General features: G+C 53.8%; 1 protein-coding gene across 1 annotated transcript; it reads left to right on the top strand.

Annotated features, from left to right (window-relative positions):
- The first annotated feature begins 4,688 nt into the window (after nucleotides 1-4,688).
- Nucleotides 4,689-5,669, top strand: LOC142403560 (olfactory receptor 14A16-like). Its single transcript, XM_075489807.1, has one exon. The coding sequence runs from the start codon at nucleotides 4,689-4,691 to the stop codon at nucleotides 5,667-5,669; it is 981 nt and encodes a 326-aa protein (XP_075345922.1).
- Nucleotides 5,670-20,899: the final 15,230 nt, after the last annotated feature.

Consider the following 20,899-nt stretch of genomic DNA (forward strand, 5'->3'; position numbering starts at 1 on the left):
ACCACCCAAAACATACAAGCTAATACATAGCAAAGAGCAATACTTCACTGTCTAGTTACTCTGGGTCTGAAAGGCATAAATTATCAATATACTATTTATTTATTATAGTATTTATTCATATAGTATCTAACAAGGCAGCAAGAAGTTCTCATGAGAACATCATTTCTGTTAGACTGTAGAGATGACGAGAAGAGTTCTTTTTTGGTAAGAAATTCCTACAGCAGCTTGAATGATCCAAACAGGGGAATGTCTTCTATGGGTGGGGTCTGCATGGCATGCTGCGGGTGGGTCAGAGGCCTGTTCAATGCCACACTACCTGGGGTCCCACCATCTAAAAGGGACCTGAGATTATCTGCATGATTCTCTCTTTATAGTGTTAGCGCTGATGAACAGCATTTTAAATGATACCTCACAGAGTCTGAGTGCCTTTCTTACTCCAATTATAATGAACCAGTGGTGAAAAACATTCTCTCAGCACCCTTGGATGCAGCCCCTCCAGTGCCATGGAGTGGTAAGGGTGGAGTTTGCTCAAGTAACCCCTGGCTTGATCCCCATCCACTGCTGGTTGTTCTCCTCCAGAGTTCTGCCTCAAAGCACAAAGGCCTGGGAGACCTCGCTGGTGGGAACTGAGGCAAAGAGGACGTAGAGTAGCTCACATCTATCTACACCTACTCTTACCAAATGTAGAGTGGTCTCACAGTATTTCTGACTCTTCTTTAGCTGTTCCTGAGGTAGCAACAGCTCATCTTAATGCCCTTGAATGCCCTTTTGAGTTTCAACTAAGTTTTGATAGGAAGCATGTCTGTGGTTGGATTATGCTGTCCTTGAAGACAAGATGTATGCAGGCACACTGTTAAAATCATTGGTCTGTTCCTTGATGGAATCCTCAAGGGAGTGAGTAAAGACCCCAGTGTGGGGTGCTTTGTGTTCAGGCAATGCATGCACCTGTTGTGCCAGAGAAAAGACAGACCTTGCTTCTCTGATGGCATCTGATGACCGATGCCTCTGACTGATGGCAACAGTCCCTGGCACACAGGCATCAATCACACTCCCTGCAATGCTGTCAGGGGTGTCTGTCACGCACCCGCCCTGAGTGGGAATTGCTTTCCTGCAGGTCCTGTGCTGTCCCTGCCAGCCCTGGCATCTCAGGGAGCTCTGTGGGCCTGGATTGGAACATTAAAGTGAGTAGATACCCTGAATTCTGAAAGGCAATGTGGGGATGAACATGAGGCAACTGCCAATCCAGTGAGTGGAGACCTAGTAAATCCAACAGATGGAGAAGAAGGAAGAGTGAGACTGGGCTCTCATGTGGCATATGACTTCATTCCATCATATGGATATAGGCCACCCTGAACATAATGAGTGGGGACAGGTTCAGTTGCCCTTAATTTGGGCATCAGCTGTCATTTCAGTTGGCCACAGGAAACTCCCAAGAGCCTCCAAGAAGATGCCCTCAGGTGGTGTCCTGTCTCTACATCTGCCTGCACATATCTTCGATCTGTCTGTAGTACCCGCACATATCTTCGACCACCTCTGGCCCCTCAAATGTCACCAGACATTTGCATCTGAACAGCTCACTCCTGGCCTCCATCACCATTAATTTCCATGGGAGCTGAGAGAAGGAGCTCACATGCAGGGGTCTATTGAATGACCACCTGAAGAGAGGCAAGAGGCATCCCACCTCCTGTGGGTTGGTGGTGTGCATGGCAGGGAGCTGAGTCCCCTTCCAGCCCCAAGACTACAAAGCAAGGAGAGGATGCCTTGACTGACTCAGCTGAATCCCTTTCCTCAGCAGGGCAAAAAGAGATCCCTGCCTGTGTCTGTCTGGCTGTCCTGTCTAATGATGGGCCAAGAAAAGTTGATATTTCGACCCAACTCTGTCTCTGAGCAGAGAAATGCCACTGCTGGAACCAAGTGTCTCACCCCAGCTGAGAGAGGGAACATCAGTGATTCCTTCAGCTTGTTCCACAGTAGGTTCCCCTGGAGCCCCAGCCACAAATCAAGGGAACCCAGAGGGGGCAGACAAATTGCTACCTTGGGCTGGTCCTCTGCTGCTGAGCTGGGCCGGGCTCCTGGGACAGAGGGAGCTCATGGCAAGGGGGCAGAGCTGCAGAGAGACAGCTCTGCCCAGGAGCAGCAGCTCTGCAAAGCACAGCAGTGCTGAGGGTACAGCCTACAGGCACCGAGGGGAGAGGAGCAGGGCAGAGAGAGCTTAAAGGCAGTCTGGGCTGTGAGGAAAGTTGAGAGCTCGCTGGGGGAGAAATCTTCACAGCCCTCTACATGGTAAGTACCTGCATGAAAGGCAATGTAACTGCAGTTTGTGGAAGGATCTCCAAAAGCTGGCACATCCCACAGTCAGGAGGACTTCCACAGTTCCTCTAGCGTAGAGGAGGACATGCTGCAGAGCAGGGCTTCCCTGCTGCACCATCAGAGGGACAGGGCATCTCAGCTGCCTTCTCCCAGGGACAGCTGCAGGGCTGTGAATGTGTGTGTGTGCAGCCCAGGGTGCCCAGGGCTGTCCTTCAGCGTCCCTGTGCCCCAGAGGGCTGTGTGCCCAGGCAGGGACTCTGCCGCCTGCCAGGGTCAGCACTCAGCCTGCCCGGGGAGCTCCCCATGGCACTGCAGAAAGAAGCTGTGGGTGGAAGGAACAACTTCTGGCAAGGCAGGGTCCGTCTGGTGCGTCACTCAGTGCTGCTCACAGCTCCAGATCAGCACTAGGAAACTTCCAAGGGGGTGTTTCAAGAGGAAGGTCAAGGCAGAATTTACTAGAAAGAGATTTCCTGAGTCTGTGTTTTCAGTTTCCTACTTGGAGGGCAGGGAACAGGAGCAGGGCTGGGGGTGGGGGAGGGAAAGAGAAATAGAAAAGGACCTGTCAAGCTTGGACAAGTCATTGCGACTTCTGAGCTGTAAATTTGAGGGGTCAGCAGGTCTGCTAATAGCCTCCTAAACTGCCTTCAGCCATTCCTCTACCTATGGACAGCACCAACATCACGTTTGCTGGACCCATCAGGGCTGTTCTCACCCGCCCTTTTGAACCTCCAAACAGGAACACGTGCCCAGGCAGTGCCCTGCAAACAGGCAGGTTTCTGTAGGCCGAGGTGAGTGCACAGAGGTTGGGATGGGGTCTGTGAGTGCTGACAGGGAAAAGACATGGCCCAGGGAATCACTTCCCAGGAGGAAAATCTCCAGGCAGCAGGGTTACGATCAGGGAAGGAGAGGAAACTTAAAACAGATATGCTGTGGGAAGGAGAATTCAGAAAACTCTGTAACATCCCCTCCATCACAGACCCCTTCCTCTGAGCAAGCCCCCTTGCTTCCTCTCCCACCCAGCAAAGCCTGTGCCCTCAGGGCTGTGGGGTCCAAGGCATGAACCACCTCCTCTGCAGCCACAGCTCCAGCAGAGCCGTGCTGCAGCTCTCCAGCCACATGCCCACTTCCCTCTGCAGAGCACAGGGGCTGACACCAACTGCCTGGCAATGTTGGTGTCTGGGAGGTGGCGTGCACAGCTGGGTAAGGGCAACGCTGTCCTGAGTGCCCGGCTGCCTCTCCCCTCGCCTCTCTCAGCCAGACCCTCACTGTATTTTTCCTTGTTTCTCCACTTGTCTGTGTTATTGCTGTTGTTATCCTGTTCTTGCTGTCAGGCTCTCTGGGGATGGGAGTTTCAGCTGCAGAGTCACACACTGATCTTGTGGGTCCTTTTGTGCAGGTGTGTCCATGGGAACAAGTGTCCCAGCTTTCCTCTCATCTGTGAGGCTGTGGGCAATGCAGCCTGTGGGGCTGGGGAATGAGCTGGTTTTCCCTTAGTGACATACCATCATGAAAAAACTTACGTATCTCCTTTTGCTATCTTTCCATGCTGTGAGCTGCCCTCCAGAATGCAAATCTGTTCCATAACATCTTTGTGTAGCATCTGAAAGCCCCATCTATAAGCACAGTGCTGCTATGACCAAGGAAATGCTGTTGGGTTGGTCAAATGAGCCGTGTGTGTCCTTGGCTAGAAGTGGGTTGCTGAGATGTTGAGAAAGGGTGAGACATTTAGCAGTCTGCAGTGGATCCCTCTGCTCTCAGCAGTGTCTGCTGGCTTTTCACGCAAACAGAGCACTGTGATCGCCCTCAGTCTCAGAAAGGTGCAAGCCCAAGGCATCTCGGTCTGAAGGACAGACCAGGTCCCCTCAACTGCTCTAATCCGATGGCAATCCTCTTGCCTTGCAGGATTCACTCAGATCTCCCTGAGGGCAACAGAAATACTAGGACATCCCACTACAATCCTCAAATCAGATGGGGGGAATAATATAAAAATTTCCTCCAAATTAAAAAAAAAAACAAACAACACAACAAATTTCAGTCTGCTTTCTGCAATCTTCATTCCTTAGCACTGGGATTCAGATGTTAACAAGCCCTTCTGTTATGGGTGGATTCATCTGACCAAGTTGAACACCAGGACTGGCCGCTGCTTCCACCATTCCCATGAACTCACTGCTGCAGAGCAGGGCTGACACCTCAGCAGCCAGTGCTTGGAGGCCCAGCTCCTCATGGCACATTCAACCAGCACCAAACGAGAGCTTCAGCCATGGAGCTGAAGGAAGGTGTCCTAGGAAAGGGAAATGGAGGGGTGAGGTCTGTAGCAAGGGGAGGGTCTTCAGGAAATGGCTTTGGTTTTGCTCAGAAAAGTCTCCCCTAACTTGTCAATGACTTTTCCTCTTTGCACGGGTCCCCATGCCTGGAGGCAGCAAACGTCCAATGGCAGCTCTATCACCGAGTTCCTCCTCCTGGCATTCATGGACACACGGGAGCTGCAGCTCTTGCACTTCTGGCTCTTCCTGGGCATCTACCTGGCTGCCCTCCTGGGCAACGGACTCATCATCACCGCTGTAGTCTGCAACCACCACCTCCACAGCCCCATGTACTTCTTCCTTCTCAACCTCTCTCTCCTCGACCTGGCCTCCATTTCCACCACTGTCCCCAAAGCCATGGCCAATTCCCTGTGGGACAGCAAGGCCATCTCCTACCTGGGATGTGCTGCACAGGTCTTTCTGTTTGTCTTTTTCATGTCAGCAGAGTTTTCTCTCCTCACCATCATGTCCTATGACCGCTACATTGCCATTTGCAAACCCCTGCACTATGGGACCCTCGTGGGCAGCAGAGCTTGTGTCCACATGGCAGCAGCTGCCTGGGCCAGTGGTTTCGTATATGCTCTACTACACACTGCCAATACATTTTCAATACCACTTTGCCAAGGCAATGCCCTGGACCAGTTCTTCTGTGAAATCCCCCAGATCCTCAAGCTCTCCTGCTCAGATGCTTACCTCAGCGAAGTTTGGGTTATTGTGGTTAGTGTCTTTGTGGTATTTGTGTGTTTTGTTTTCATTGTGCTGTCCTATGTGCACATCTTCAGGGCAGTGCTGAAGATCCCCTCTGAGCAGGGACGACACAAAGCCTGTTCCACATGCCTCCCACACCTGGCCGTGGTCTCCTTGTTTATTAGCACTGTCATGGTTGCCTACCTGAAGCCCCACTCCATTTCCTCCCCATTGCTGGATATGGTGGTGGCAGTTCTGTACTCAGTGGTGCCTCCAGCTGTGAACCCCCTCATCTACAGCATGAGGAACCAGGAGCTTAAAGACACATTGAAGAAGCTGATTCAATCAGCTCTTTCTCAGCAGCAATAGCCTGCTCACGCCTCTTCAGAAGTGATTTCAAATTCATCTTGGGAACCTCCTGTGCTTTGGCCACTTTATCTGTGATGACCATGTTTGTCCATGTCTGCATCCACTCCACTGCCCCAGAGCCATGAACCCAGCCTGTCTGACCCAGAGGGCTGTTCACGTGTGTCTGGCACAATGGTACAGCTGGCCTCCCGTGTCGCACCTCTGTAATAAAAGGGGATTTCCTCAGTGGTGGTGTCTGGAGGTTGGGCTCTTCTTCCAAAGCTGAGCTCAGGCTGAAGAAATTGCCCCCACAAGGCCGTGCTGCTTTGCTTGGGTTCTCCCCATGGGATGAGGGGAGGAGGGCATGTGGCAATGTGTTAGAGAATGGGTCTGGGTTGAGCCTTCACGTGTGGGTGCCCAGTTCCCCTGGAGATGGTGAATGATCAACAGGGATCTGCCTGGGACTATCACCCCATGGCTTTCAAGCACCACAGCCCACTTGCTCTGCAGAGCAGTACCAACAGCTTGGGGCCCTGTGGAGGGCACGGGGAGGAGGTAGGACGGGCAAGTCAGGCCAGCGTGGAGAAACTTCCATGGTGAAAGGCTCCCATGGTGGGGGCAGGGACATCTCTGGAGAAAATCAAAGAAGCAACTCTGTGCTTCCAGGCAGGAATAAATGACAAAGAGAAATCTATTTCTGAATGTACCAGCTCGGGCAGGCTTCTCTATTGCTTGGGCAGCCGGAGCAGCCTGGTGATGCCCTGGGCCAGGAGTCTTTTCCAGGGACAGCGACTGTCACAGAGGGGTTTGCTGGCAGTGGACAATAAGGCTGTCTTGGAGACAGGAGCAGACACTGGCCTCCATCTCCTCATGCCATGGCTGGCCCTCAGCCCTGGGACTGAGACACCTCTCTGCCTCTCTGGCAGGAGCTACTGTGAGCTGCAGAGGGGCTGGGGCTGTGGGGTTGAGTGTGCAGAGCTTTGCAGTACCCATCAATGGGCACTGCCATGGGGTCAGCCCAGAATGGGCTGCTTTTCTGGGCTGGAGAGGAAAGAGATAGATGGGTAGGGGACGGAAAGTGCTGAGGACCACCAGATAGGGATGGGGTGGGCTGGAAAGTAATTGGGAGAGGAACACACTGAAGTTAGCTGAGCTGCCTGACCATGCAGGGTGAGGACTCACACCAGGGGACTGGTGGTGCAGAGTCAGGGCTTGTGGAAGGCAGCGGAGACTTGCAGACACAGGAGAGAGGAGGCTGGTCTGTGCCTTTGGTGGCATGGACAGCTGGGGAAGGTGCCCCAGGGCATTTGTAACTCCCCAGCCTTTCTCACTGGCCATTTCCAGCACTGGCAGCACACCCCAAGTTTATGGGTGAATTTTCCTGTTTGGCCATTTCCATCGTCCTGCTGGGCTCAGTGCTTGAATCACTTGCCTTGAAGCAAAGGACCTCCAAGATGGTCAGGGACTGGAGCACCGTTCCCATGAGAAGAGGCTGAGGGAGCTGAGCTAGTCCAGCCCAGAGAAAGGAAGGCTGAGAGGGACCTCATTGCAGCCTGCCAGTACCTACAAGGACTTTATGGAGACCAGAGAGACAAGCTCTTCACTATAGTGCATGGGTGGAAGATGAAAGAGAGGAGGTTCAGCCTGGAGATAAGGAAAGCCTCTTTCACCATGAGCTGAGCCAAGCGTTGGAGCAGGTCACCCAGAGAGGCTGTGTAGACTCTGTCCTTGAAGGTTGTCAAAGTCTGACTGGATCAAGCCTTGAACAACCTGGTCTGAGCCTTTTTTTATGGCAGGTTGGACTGCAGAACTCCCGAGGTGCCTTCCAGCTTGAGTTGATCATATGGCCTCAGGCTCTTTGTCTGATAACAACAGAGCAGATGGTTATGGGGCATGAATCTTCCTGTGCTGTATGTGACCAAATCAAACAACACCTAAATGAGTGAAGTGAGGTCGATACCGCAGTGTGACTGTCTCTGTGCAGAGTCTGAGGGGTATCCTTGACAGTCCTGGGCAGAGACCGTTTTGGGGGCACAGGGCTCTGTGCAAGACACAAAATGATCTTTTGTTTTAATGCTGCTAGCCTGTAAATAATAGACATGATTAGGAAGTGTCAATAACAGTAAAACAAAGAATTAAAGACAAAGATGCAAAGCAAAGAAAATGATTAAAAATCCTTTTCAGCTTTTAAAATTCTTTGTTGTTTTCTTTTCATTTAACCTACTAGTCTTTGGAGGGAATTTGTGTCCTTGTTCTTTTTTTTTTTTTTTTTTTAAATAGGAAGGTTTTTTTCCAGAACTGAAATTGGATGTAGGACACCAATGTCTTCAACTACAGGGATGTAGACACCTCCTGCCAGTATGGACGCCCTGGAAACCCCCTGTCCAGCCTCTACCTGTAGCTCGCGAGGGACTCCGCTCTTTGACACGTCCTGTCTGATAGCTGCCAGCCCCAGGCAAACACCTCAGGTACATGGAGGCCTCTAAAAGTGGCCCTGGATGTTTTATGGTCAGACAAACAAGGTCTGCCCGGAAAGGTGAACAAATTTGCAAAGTTTGAAAAAATAGCACATTTTCATGAGCTGAAACAATTGAGTACTTTTCATATAACGGCAGTGTTTTCACGCCATGCCAGAATGGGAATTTGCAGGAAGTGCATTAATCATAGGAGAAAAAATATTGGTCTTCTGTACTTGCATTATGGCTACTCTATCAATTACATTACGCCGCATATTTAATCTCCCTCATCTTTCAGGTGTTTCTACCTCTGCTGATTAAATGACCATATCTAAGAGCATCTTTTCAGCAGATGTATTGGGACATTTGCTCTTCCCATTGATGCCCAGATTTCACCCTCCCCTGGCTTTTTGTTCATTGAGATACCTCCCAGTTATCTGGTTGCTGATTTGATCTTCTAACTCCATAACTTAGGGAGTCAAAATCTTGCGCCCCTTTCAGAAGTCCAATTAACTCTTTCATCAGCTGCTTAATTGCATTTCTGTCCCCTTCTATCTCTCTGTGTAAAAAGGATTTTGTATGGGTATCGTCATTGGCCATCTCCACCACAGGATGTCCTACACTGTGCTACTCCTGTGCCTGTTTGCCTGCAGGCTGTAGACACACTGTCCACTTCCCCACCCTGCTCTCATCCTCACAGGTCCCTACCTGTACCAATGTCTCTCTCTGAAACAGAAAGCCGTGGGCTGGCCACAGACAAACACCACCACCTCCAGTGACCGGTTTTCCACAGCACTACCCTTCAAGTGACATTTCCTTTTTCCTCATGCCCAGGCTCAGACTCCAAAGCTTTTCCTTTCTCATGCTGTTTCCTCTACAAAGGAAATCTTCATCCTCTCTGAAAGCACCCTTCAAGCAGCTGCAGGCCATGATAACATTGTCCTTGGCCTCTACATCAGGAGGCCAAAGCAGCCCAGGTCCCTCAGCCTCTCCACACAAGTCATGGGATTCAGCCCCTTCACCCCATCTTGGCAGATGTCCTCTGCACCTTCTCCAGGTCCTCCCCACTCCTGCAGAACATGGAGCCCCACCCCAGCACAGATTAGTTCAGATGTGGCCACACCCCTGCTGAGTCAAGGGAGGAGGTAACTCCCCTTGTCTGGGTGGCCACACTCCTCCTAATTCAGCCCCATATGCAGCTGGCCTGATTCGTGGTTAGCATGCTGCACTGGCTTCCTATAGCATCCCTTGTAGCAACCACGCCTTCTCCTCAGGCTCACTCCTCAGCTGGTCAGCTCCAAGCTTGCCTTGATACATGGGGTTATTCTGCCCCTGATGCAGGACTGGCCACTTCTCCTTGTAAAACTTGGTGAGGTTTCTGTTGGCCACCCTGTCCTGTGGTGCCTCTAACAAGATGACAGCAGGAGGAACTGCAGGACAAGACGGATAATAAAAGGAGGCCCTAGTCTAACGGACTTGCCGACCAAAGTAAGAGTTCCCAATGCAGCCATCCCAGAAACACCAACAGAAGACACGAGGCAAGCAAAGCCAGGGCCAGTGGGCAAAGGGAAAACAGAGGTGGGCTTCTTGTGTGGGGGGGTTGGAGGATGACCAAAGGGGAGGGGGGAAACATGGAAGAAGGAAGTTGGAGGTGAAGCAAAGGGTTCAGCCAGGGCTGTTTGTGGGCACCTGTCAAGTAGCCCTCAATCTCATTTCTCCAGCAGGGAAATCAGCATGGCTGGGCACACCTCTGATGTGCCTCGACAGGAATGCACACAGTGTGGGCAGCAAACAGGAGGAATTAGGAGTCTGTGGGAAGTTCCTGAGCTATAATCTGACTTAGATAGCCGAGACACAGCCAGATAGCTCACACCACTGGAGGGTGGCCATGGATGGAAGCAGGCTCTTTAGGAAGGACGGGGCAGGTCGGTGAGGAGGGGAAGTTGTCCTGTATGTGAGTGAGCAGAAGGACAGCATGGAGCTCTGCCTAGTGCCAGGTGATGAGCCAGATGAGAGCTGATGGATGAGGATTAGTGGGCAGACCAACGTGGATAACATTGTAGTTGGTGTCTGCTATGGACCAACCATATCAAGAAGAAGCAGCAGATGAGGCGTTCTTCAGAGAAGTAGAAGCAGGTTCTCATTTGCAGTCCCTGGTCCTCATGGGGGACATTACCCAGTCAGACATCTGCCTGAGGGGCAGCACAGCAGGGCACAAGACACTCAGGAGGCTTCTGGAGGGCACCAAGAATCTCCCAACCATTCAGCGAGAGTGTGAGGAAAGGCAAAGTCCATCTCGATCTGAATCTGGTAATTCAATCTGGACATGAAGGGCATGAAGACAGGATTTAACAACGACACCAGCAGCAAAAGGAAGGCTCGGGAAAATGTGTGCCTGCTGCTAGATGAGGCAGGGGCCCTGGTGACAGAGAGCACAGAAAGGGCCAAGAAAGGGCCATGCCTTCTTCCTCTCTGAGTTTACTGGTAAGAACAACCTGCAGGAATGCCAGGCCCCCAAGACCTGAGGCAGGGCAAGGAAGACTTACCCTTGGTGCAGCAGTCTCAGGTTAGGGAACATTTAAAGAAAGTGCACGTGCATAAGTCCTTGGGACCTGAGGTCATGCACTCATGAGTGCTGAGGAAGATGGCTGATGTCATTGCAAGGCCACTTGACATCATGTTGGAAAGGTCATGGGGATTGGGCGAGGTTCCTGAGGACTGGAAGAAAGAAAATGCAAACCCTATCTTGAAGCAGGGCAGGAAGGAGGATGCAGGGAGCTGTCAGCCTGTCTCCCATGATACCCCTGTAGACAAGCGGAGCAAGTATGGACTAGAGAAGTGGAATATGAGATGGATGGAAAAGTGCCTGAATCCCAGAGGGCTGTGTCCAGTGGCACAAAGTCCAGCTGGAGGATAATCACCAGGAGTGTAGCCCAGGGGTTGATATGGGTCCCGTTCTATTCAGCCTTTCATTGGAGTCCTCGAGGATGGGACCAGGGGCATTGTGAGCAGGTTTGTGGATGATACAGAACTGGGAGGAGTGGCTGGTACAGCGGCTGGTTGCACTGCCGCTCAGAAGGACGTGGGCAGGCTGGAGAAGTGGGCAGAGAGGAAGCTCATCAAGGTCAACAAAGGGAAAGACAAAGTCCTGCCCCTGGGCAGGCATAACGCCATGGACCAGTACTGGGGGCTGGGGGCTGACTGCCTGGAAAGCAGGTTTCTAGAGAAGGATCAGGGGGTCGTGGTGGCTAACAAGCTGGCCACGAGCCAGCAGTGCGGCTGTGTGGCAAAGCAGGCCGACAGCCTCCTGGGCTGCGTTCAGGAGAGGTTTGCCAGCAGGTGGAGAGAGGTGATCCTTCCCCTCTAGTCAGCACTGCTGAAGCCACGTGTGGAGTGCTGTGTCCAGTGCTGGGCTGCTCAGTACAAGAGAGACATGGAGTGACTGGAGGGAGTCCAGGAAAGGGCCACAAAGATGATGAAGGCACACAAGCATCCTTCAGGAGGAGAGGCTGAGAGAGCTGGGCCTGTTTAGCCTGGAGAAGGGAAGGCTCATGGGGATCTTGTCCATGTGTATCAATACCTGACGGGAGGGAATGAAGAAGAGGGAGCCAGGCTTTTCTCCGTGGTGCCCAGTGACAGACAAGGGGTAGCAAGGGAAGCACAGGAACTTCCATCCAACCCAAGAAAACTCTTTTCTGCTGTGAGGGTGGTTGATCACTGGAACAGGTTGTCCACAGAGGTTGTGGAGTCTCCGTGCATGGAGATATTCAAAATCCAGCTGGACCCTGTATTGGGCATCCCGCTCTAGACTAGACTAGGCCATCTCCAGAGGTGCTGCCAAGAAGAGTCAGAAGGAACCAGTGGAGGTGTCCAGTGCTACGCTCTGCTCTGAGCAGGGAGAGCTTGTCCGTTAGATCAGGTTGGTGAGTGCTTTTCCCACTTGAGTTTTGAGAATGTCTGGGCCCTGGACCCAGTATTAATCAGCTATAAAGGTGTGTTTTTTTTCCTTAAACCTCATGTGAAATTTCCCTGCCTGCTTCTTGTCCGCATTGTCTCTTGTCCTTGTCTTTCCTTCCTGACTGCCAGACACATCCTCATGCCTACTCTGACCAAGGACAGCCACAACCTTCTCTCCAAGTGTGGCAACACCAGGATCCCTGGGCTGACACCGAGGCAGCATTTGGGGCAGAATGGGTGAGCAGAGAAGACCTCCAGCAGCTCCTCTGCATACCTGGTCAGGGAGTAATGCACTTGGTGGTGCTCCTGAGAGAGGATGGTGGCATGGGAGGGGAGCTACTAAGAGCTGTGGTTCAGGGCACTGGGGCTCAGAACTAGGTCTGGGGTTCCCAGCAGGCAGTGCCAGTGGCTACAGCCCCAAGAGACCCCTGACCATGGAGAGATCATCAGCGAGTCTTGTCCCAGCTGTGGAGAGCTGCTGTGGCTGCAGAGAGGTTCCTGGGAGTGCTGGGGTCAGTCCTGGCTGCCCTGCACCTCCCAGCCCAGCATGTCTCTTGGGTCTCCACAGCAATCGCACTGACTGGGGTGACAGCCCTGCCTGGCTGGGGATTGTGAGGGCAATTTAGGGTTTCCATTAGTGTGGAGGTTCTTGCAGCATCGTGGCTTTTGTTGAGATCCCTGTCCCTGTCCCTGGGCTGGCCCACACCTGCATCCCCACATGTGGCCCTAGACCTCTGCTGGTGCAACCACCACTTGGGACAGGGTGCATTCAGGGCTGGGAAACATTCTTCCGGCACAGTTCCCACAAGCGACCTCAGTGCCTCATTCCCCTGCAGCCACCCAGCTTTGACTGCCCACCCCAGCACCCGACCCCTTCCCTGCCTTGGCCATGGCCCCCATGAGGGTTTGCAGACAGCCCTGCTCTGGGGTCTGCCAGGGTGTGGGCATGTGTGAGCCCATGCAGGTCTGGATGTTCCCCCAGTACAGACCCTGAGCCCAGCAAGAGGACGGAGAAGGTTCAATACTGTGGGGGTCTCCCCAAAATGTCCCTGTGACCTCCAACTTCATTTCCCGCAGCCTTTTCAACTCCACCCATAAATCTTCATCTTTGGGGTCTTCCTCCCAGTCACTGCTTATGGGGGAGGATGGGGATCCGGGGGGTGGGGTGGGGGCTAGTTGGGGATGTGGGTTCTTTAGCAGGTGAGGAGGGGGGGATATAGGGGCGATAGGATTTGGGGGATGTTGGGGGGTGATTTGTGGAGGCCCTGTGGTAATTCTGGGCATCCCTGGGGCAGTTGGGTATCTGTTGGGGTCCCTAGGGGAAGTTTGGTGTCCCTGGGGACGTTGGGGGTCCCTGGTGCAGTTTAGGGTGTCTCTGAGACTAATCTGCAAGTCCCTGGGGGCAGTTTGTGGGATCTCTGGGGTAGTTTGGTGTAATCTGGGGCTCCCTGGAGATGTTGGGAGTCACTGGGGAAGCTGGGGGGTTCCATGGCAGTTTTGGGGTGCCTGGGGCAGTTTGGGGAGGTCTGTGGGTGTAATTTGGGGGTCCCTGAGGCAGTTTGCTTGTCATTGGGGGTAGTTTTGGATTCCCTTTGCAATTTTGTGGTCCCGGGGGCACTTTGGGGCTCCTGGGCCAGTTGGTGGGTCCCTGGGTGTAGGTCGAGGGGGCTTAGGGTGGTTTTGTGAGACCCTGGGCTAATGTGGGGTCCCTGGAAGCAACTCAACGGATCTTAGGGACTGTTTGGGGTTCCCTGGGGTAGTTTTGGGGATCCCTGAAGATAGTTCAAAGGGCTTTAGGGGCAGTTTTGTGGTCCCTGTGGCAGTTTTGGGGTCCCTGGGGGTAATTTGGGGTGCTTGGGGGCAGTTTGTGGGTCCCTGGGGATGTTGGGGGTCCTTGGGGGTAGTTTGGGGATTCCCTGGGGAAGCTGGGGATCCCTTGGGAAATTTGGGGGGTCCCAGGGGCACTTCTGGAATCCCTGGGGTTAATTTTTGGGTTCCTGGTATATGTTGAGAGGACCCTGGGGTAGTTTGTGTTTCCCTGGGGCAGTTTTGGAGTCCCTGGGGCATTTTGGGCATCCCTAGGGCTAATTTGGGGTCCCCGGGGGTAATTTGGTGGCTCCACAGAGCAACGTGGGGGTGTCCATGGGGGTGCTCCCCCCACCCCCCCCGAGGGACCCCATAAACTCTCACCTGGCAGCACCCCCACCAGGGGGGGTCCCCCATTACCTACACCTCCCCTGTGGGACAGGACTGGGGGTAAATGGGGGTATATATAGGGGCTATGTAAGGGGAGGCGTATATATGGGGAGGGGGATATATGGAAATATAAGGGTTTATATATGGAGAGTATATATAGGGGGTATATATAGGGGGTATATATGGAAAGTATATGTATATGGGGTTATATACACGGGTATATATTGAGACTATATCTATAAGGTGTTATATAGGGGCGTATATAAATGTGGGTATATACAGTGGGTATATATGGGGATGGTTGTAAATAGGGTAATAAATGGGGGGTTAAAAAGTGGGGTATAAATGGGTGGTATTTATGGGGAGGGGTACATAGGAGGGATCTATGGGGAGGGGTGTAAATGGGGGTTTAAATGGGGGGGTTAAAAAGGGGGTTGTAAATCGGGGTTATAAATGGGGGAGGTATTTATGGGAAGTGGTCCATATGGGGAGGGGTGTATATGGGGAGGGGTGTATATGGAGGTATACAGACAATATACAGGGAGAGGTATATATGGGGGTATATAGGAGGATATATATGGGGAGGGTAATAGATGGTGGGTATAAACAGGGGGTATATAAGGGGAGAAGAAACAGGGGCTATAATTTGGGGGATATAAATCAGGGTGATAAAAGAGGTGGTTATAAATGGGGATGATAAATGAGGGGCTAAAAAGGGGGGGGGCAATAAATAGGGGGGCTAAAAATGGGGGGCAATAAATGGGGGGGCTATCAATGGGGGTACAAACATGGGGGTAGAAGAGGGGGACACCCCACCCTACCTGGCTGGGGAGGTCCCCCCACTGCGGGGGGGGTTGACGGAGCTGCCAGGCCCAACATTTGATCTTGTGGCCACAGGCCTTCTTGCTGCTGGGGTTTTTCAGGTGGGGGCAATTAAAGCCCAGGGTGAATTAAGCCCCCCAGCAGTGGGACAGCCTGTGGTCCTCTCTGGTGGGGGTACTGCAGAAACGAAGTGCTGAGATAGGCCACCAGCACCCCCCCAACATGTCGGGAATGGGGGGAATGGGGAAGATCATCTCTGGTCTTTGAGGGACAGCAAGGTCTTGAGGTTGGAGGGACATCAAGGTCTTGGGGTTTGGGGTAGTCATTGATGGTCCCTAAAGGACACCAAGGTCTTGTGGTTTGGGGTTTGAGGGACACCAAGGTCTTGGGGTTCTCTGGTCCTTGAGGGACACCAAGGATTTGGGATTGGGGATGGTTGTCTCTGGTCTTTCATGTGTCTCATGTCATGTCTGAGTAGCTCATAGGCCTGGAGTAGGCCCATGGCATGTGTAGATGCTTCTTCTAATGCCACTGCTGCCTGAGGAGCTGGTAGGGCAGGAGCAGGCCCATAGCTTCTGTAGGTGGTTTTGAGGTCATTGGTGCCTGAATGGCCGATAGGCCAGGAGCAGGCCAATATCAGAGGTAGATGCTATGACATCCTCTGTGGCTGAGTAGCAGATAGGCCAGGGGCTGTGCATGAGCTTGTGATGTCACTGCTGCCTGAGTAGCTGGTAGGCCAGGAGCTGGCACATAGCTTCTGTAGGTGCTTCTGATGTCACCAAAACAATATTTTGACCACACCCAAATATGGCTTTTTGGAAGAACCATCATCAGCAGAAGTCCATACACCGAACACACGTGTGTGACAGTGTAACGCATGCACACACAGTGCCAGCAGTAGGAGGGTGTGAGGTCACCGTCAGGATAACCCATGAGCACACAGCAGTGGCAGTGGTCACATCACCGATGGCACCCCGTGGCTGTGGAGCTCGGTGCAGAGCGGCCGTGTGCTGTCACAAGGGCTTCACGGAGGACGGGAGCTGCCTGGCCCCGTGCCTGCGAGGCCGAAGGAGCAGCCCCTGCAGCCCTGGCTGGAGCAGTCGGGGTGGGGGTGGCTCGGGGACCCCGCAGGGAGGTGCCTGGGCACGGCGCCAGGAGGAAACCACAGACTTCCTGCCTGGGCGCTGCGGGGGGAGCGTGGGGAGTGCTGCGAGGCCACGTGGGCTGTGGTTTGTGCACCTGCAGGCTGGAGCTCCCGATGCGCCCGCGGGGAATAACGGCCCCTCGGTGACACGCTGACAGTCAGGGATCTGTCTGAGCCTCTGGGCTGCACGTCTGCTGCCAGGGCAGGGACATGTCCCAGCTCCGGCTCCTGCGAGGGACCTTCCATGGGGCTCTCCAGGGAAGGAAGGGTGAGCCAGCACTCCTGGGACGGGGCTCTGGCCTGGGCTAAGGCCCTTTCCCAGCTGCTGCTCCCAGCACAGCGGGGTCTGTAGCAGGGACAGGGGCTGTTTCCTTCCCTTCCTGACACAGCCTCCGGCGCAGCCCCAGCCCTGTGCTTCCCACGGCACGAGGGTGGCTGGACACTCTCACCTTGGGCTCTTGGCTGTGCCTGGCATAGGAGATGCTCAGTGCTCCTGGTTGAGGAAGCAGGGTTCAGGGGGTGAAAAATCCATTTACCCCCACACAAGCAGCCCTGTCCTGTGACGGCCCCCCACCACAGTGACGTGACACCTGTAGCAGAGCCGTCTGTCATATATGGTCATGAATGGCGCTGGAGAAGTTCATTGGAGGGCCGGGCTGTGTCGGAGGGGAGATAGCTCCCGATAATGTCGAAAAAGGCCCTGCTGCTTTGATTGGCTCGTCCTGTAGCTGGGCTGGCATCTGCAGAGATATATTGCCCTCCTGTCGCCATTGTCCCAGGAGTCCCCAGGAGCCGTGGCAGGGAGTGTGGCAGAGCAGGGATGTGCTGGCAGGGCAGGAGGCTCAGGATGGGCACAGAGGGAGTCCTGTCCCCTCGGATGCTGGGGCTGCTCCTCTGGGTACAGCTGTGCAGCGGTAAGTGCCAGTTCCATTGTCCCCCAGCCCAGGCCCAGCGGGTAGCAGCATGGCCATCGGGATGTGTCCGGGAATGGGGTTTCTTTGCAGGTGCTACTGAGGTGAGGGCCAGAAGGTGCTCAAGTCCATGGAGCCTGTGCCTGCCTGTCTGGGTGGGAGAGAGCATGTCCTTTTCCAGGGCTCCGGTGTGTGGGGCAGCCTGTGCCTGGCTGGACGCAGAGACACCCTGTCCTGGGGTAGCCTTTGGGGACCCCCCGTTCCCCAGCACTGTGCCTCTGGAGCCGGTGGTGGCCTAGCTGGGGATGGCAGCAGGCAGAGATCCCCAGGGCACTGCCAACCTCTGGGGTACCCCAGAGGCTTTGTGTGCCCCAGAGCTTTAAACTAGACTCGAAGGGGGAGGGGGATAATATCAGGCTTGCCCGAGAGAAGCTGAGGGGCGACGTGCCATGGTTGGAGGGAGCGGCTGACAGCGAGGACAGTCGGCCTGAGTCCTCGAGATGCACGGGGTACGCTTGGGCACAGCCGAAGTCGAGCGGAGTTGAGCCAGGGGATACTGAGGCAACGGGAGCCAAGAGGGAAACACCAGTGAAATGCCTCAAAGCACGCAAGGGGTGTTCTTCTATGAAGGAGGCACGGACGACACCCCAGCTGAAGTGCCTCTACACCAATGCACGCAGCATGGGCAACAAGCAGGAGGAGTTGGAAGCCATTGTACGTCAGGAAAACTATGATATGGTGGCCATCACAGAAACATGGTGGGATGACTCGCACAACTGGAGTGCGGCGATGGATGGCTATAAACTCTTCAGGAGGGATAGGCGAGGCAGGAGAGGTGGTGGGGTAGCCCTATACGTCAGGGAGAGTCTGGATAGTTTAGAGCTCAATGATGGTGATGATAGGGTGGAGTGTCTGTGGGTCAGAATCAGGGGGAAGGCCAACAAGGCAGATATTGTGGTGGGAGTCTGTTACAGACCCCCCAGCCAGGATGAGGAGACAGATGAACTATTCTATAAGCAGCTGGGAGAAGCCTCACGATCGCTAGCCCTTGTTCTTGTGGGGGACTTCAACCTGCCAGATGTCTGCTGGAAATACAATACAGCAGAGAGGAAACAGTCCAGGAGGTTCCTGGAGCGTGTGGCAGATAACTTCCTGACGCAGCTGGTGAGTGAGCCAACGAGGGAAGGTGCCCCGCTGGACCTCTTGTTCACCAACAGAGAAGGACTGGTGAGTGATGTGATGGTTGGAGGTTGTCTTGGGCAGAGCGATCATGAAATGATAGAGTTTTTGATACGTGGAGAAGCGGCGAGGGGGGTCGGCAAAACTGCCACCTTAGACTTCCGGAGGGCGGACTTCAGCCTGTTTAGGAGACTGGTCGACAGAGTCCCCTGGGAGGCAGCTCTTATGGGCAAAGGGGTCCAGGAAGGCTGGACATTCTTTAAGGAGGAAGTCCTAAAGGCACAAGAGCGGGCTGTCCCCAGGTGCCGAAAGACGAGCCGGCGGGGAAGAAGACCGGCCTGGCTGACTAGAGAGCTCTGGCTCGAACTGAGGAGAAAGAGGAGAGTCTATGACCTCTGGAAGAAGGGGCGGGCAACTCAGGAGGACTACAGGGGTGTAGCGAGGCTGTGCAGGGAGAAAACTAGAAGGGCCAAAGCTGAGCTAGAGCTCAGTCTGGCTGCTGCTATAAAAGACAACAAAAAACACTTCTTCAAATACATTAGCAGCAAAAGGAGAGCTAAGGAGAATCTCCAGCCCCTAGTAGATGTGGGAGGAAACACAGTGACCAAGGATGAGGAAAAGGCTGAGGTACTTAATGCCTTCTTTGCCTCAGTCTTTATTAGCAGGGCCGAATGTTCTATGGGTACCCAGCCCCTGGAGTTGGAAGATAGGGATGGGGACCAGACTGGAGCCCCCATTATCCAGGGGGAAATGGTGAGTGACCTGCTGCACCACTTAGACACTCACAAGTCTATGGGGCCTGATGAGATCCACCCGAGAGTGTTGAAGGAGCTGGCAGATGTGCTCACCAAGCCCCTTTCCATCATTTACCAGCAGTCCTGGCTAACTGGGGAAGTCCCTGCTGACTGGAGATTAGCGAATGTGACACCCATCTTCAAGAAGGGCCGGAAGGAGGACCCGGGGAACTACAGGCCTGTCAGCCTGACCTCGGTGCCGGGGAAGCTGATGGAGCAGATCATCCTGAGTGCTATCACACGGCATGTAGAGAATAACCAGGGGATCAGGCCCAGCCAGCATGGGTTCAGGAAAGGCAGGTCCTGCTTGACCAACCTGATCTCCTTCTATGATAAGGTGACCCGCCTAGTGGATGAGGGGAAGTCTGTGGATGTTGTCTATCTAGACTTCAGTAAAGCCTTTGACACGGTTTCCCACGGCATTCTCCTGGAGAAACTGGCTGCTCATGGCTTGGACGGGTGTACTCTTCGCTGGGTAAAGAACTGGCTGGACGGCCGGGCCCAGAGAGTGGTGGTGAATGGAGTTTACTCCGGTTGGCGGCCGGTCACAAGTGGTGTTCCCCAGGGCTCGGTGTTGGGGCCAGTTCTGTTTAACATCTTTATCAATGATCTGGACGAAGGGATCGAGTGCACTCTCAGTAAGTTTGCAGACGACACCAAGTTGTGTGGGAGTGTTGATCTGCTGGAGGGTAGGCAGGCTCTGCAGAGGGACCTGGACAGGCTGGATCGATGGGCTGGGGTGAATTGTATGAGGTTTAACAAGGCCAAGTGCAAGGTCCTGCACTTGGGCCACAGCAACCCCATGCAACGCTACAGGCTTGGGGAAGAGTGGCTGGAAAGCTGCCTGGCAGAGAAGGACCTGGGGGTGTTGGTTGACAGCCGCCTGAATATGAGCCAGCAGTGTGCCCAGGCGGCCAAGAAGGCCAATGGCATCCTGGCCTGTATCAAAAATAGCGTGGCCAGCAGGACTAGGGAAGTGATTGTGCCCCTGTACTCGGCACTGGTGAGGCCGCACCTCGAATACTGTGTTCAGTTTTGGGCCCCCCACTACAAGAGAGACATTGAGGTGCTGGAGCGCGTACAGAGAAGGGCAACGAAGCTGGTGAAGGGTCTGGAGCAGAAGTCTTATGAGGAGCGGCTGAGGGAGCTGGGACTGTTTAGCCTGGAGAAAAGGAGGCTGAGGGGAGACCTCATCGCTCTCTACAACTACCTGAAAGGAGGTTGTAGAGAGGTGGGGGTCGGTCTCTTCTCCCAGGTAACAAGTGATAGGACAAGAGGAAATGGCCTCAAGTTGCGCCAGGGGAGGTTTAGACTGGATATTAGGAAATTTTTCTTCACCGAGAGGGTTATCAAGCATTGGAACAGACTGCCCAGGGAAGTGGTTGAGTCGCCATCCCTGGAGGTATTTAAAGGACGTTTGGATGAGGTACTTAGAGACATGGTGTAGTGATGGTTTTTGGCAGTGTTAGGTTTATGGTTGGACTCGATGATCTTAAAGGTCTTTTCCAACCTATATGATTCTGTGATTCTGTGATTCTGTGCTGCTCACTGCCCCCTTGTTCCAGGGGACCCTGAGCCCATGAGGGCAGTTTGTGCCCCGCAGAGAGAAGGGGATGGGGGCATCTGCGTCGAGAGACATCCTTCCTGGGGGGCCTGTCCCAGTGCAGGGCTGGGCTGACAGCAGGGGCGAGGAGAGGATGTGGGTGTGGGGATCACTGGAATGGTCTCGGTTGGAACAGGGAAAGCCCTGGGGGTGGGGGTGGGTTTGGATGGTGCCAGGGCAGGTGGTTTG

The sequence above is a fragment of the Mycteria americana genome, unplaced genomic scaffold, assembly GCF_035582795.1.
Source record: "Mycteria americana isolate JAX WOST 10 ecotype Jacksonville Zoo and Gardens unplaced genomic scaffold, USCA_MyAme_1.0 Scaffold_39, whole genome shotgun sequence".
In the NCBI taxonomy this organism is placed as follows: domain Eukaryota; kingdom Metazoa; phylum Chordata; class Aves; order Ciconiiformes; family Ciconiidae; genus Mycteria; species Mycteria americana.

Excerpts from the sequence above, each read along its gene's own strand:
- LOC142403560 (XM_075489807.1), top strand. The coding sequence starts at position 4,689 with ATGACTTTTCCTCTTTGCACGGGTCCCCATGCCTGGAGGCAGCAAACG.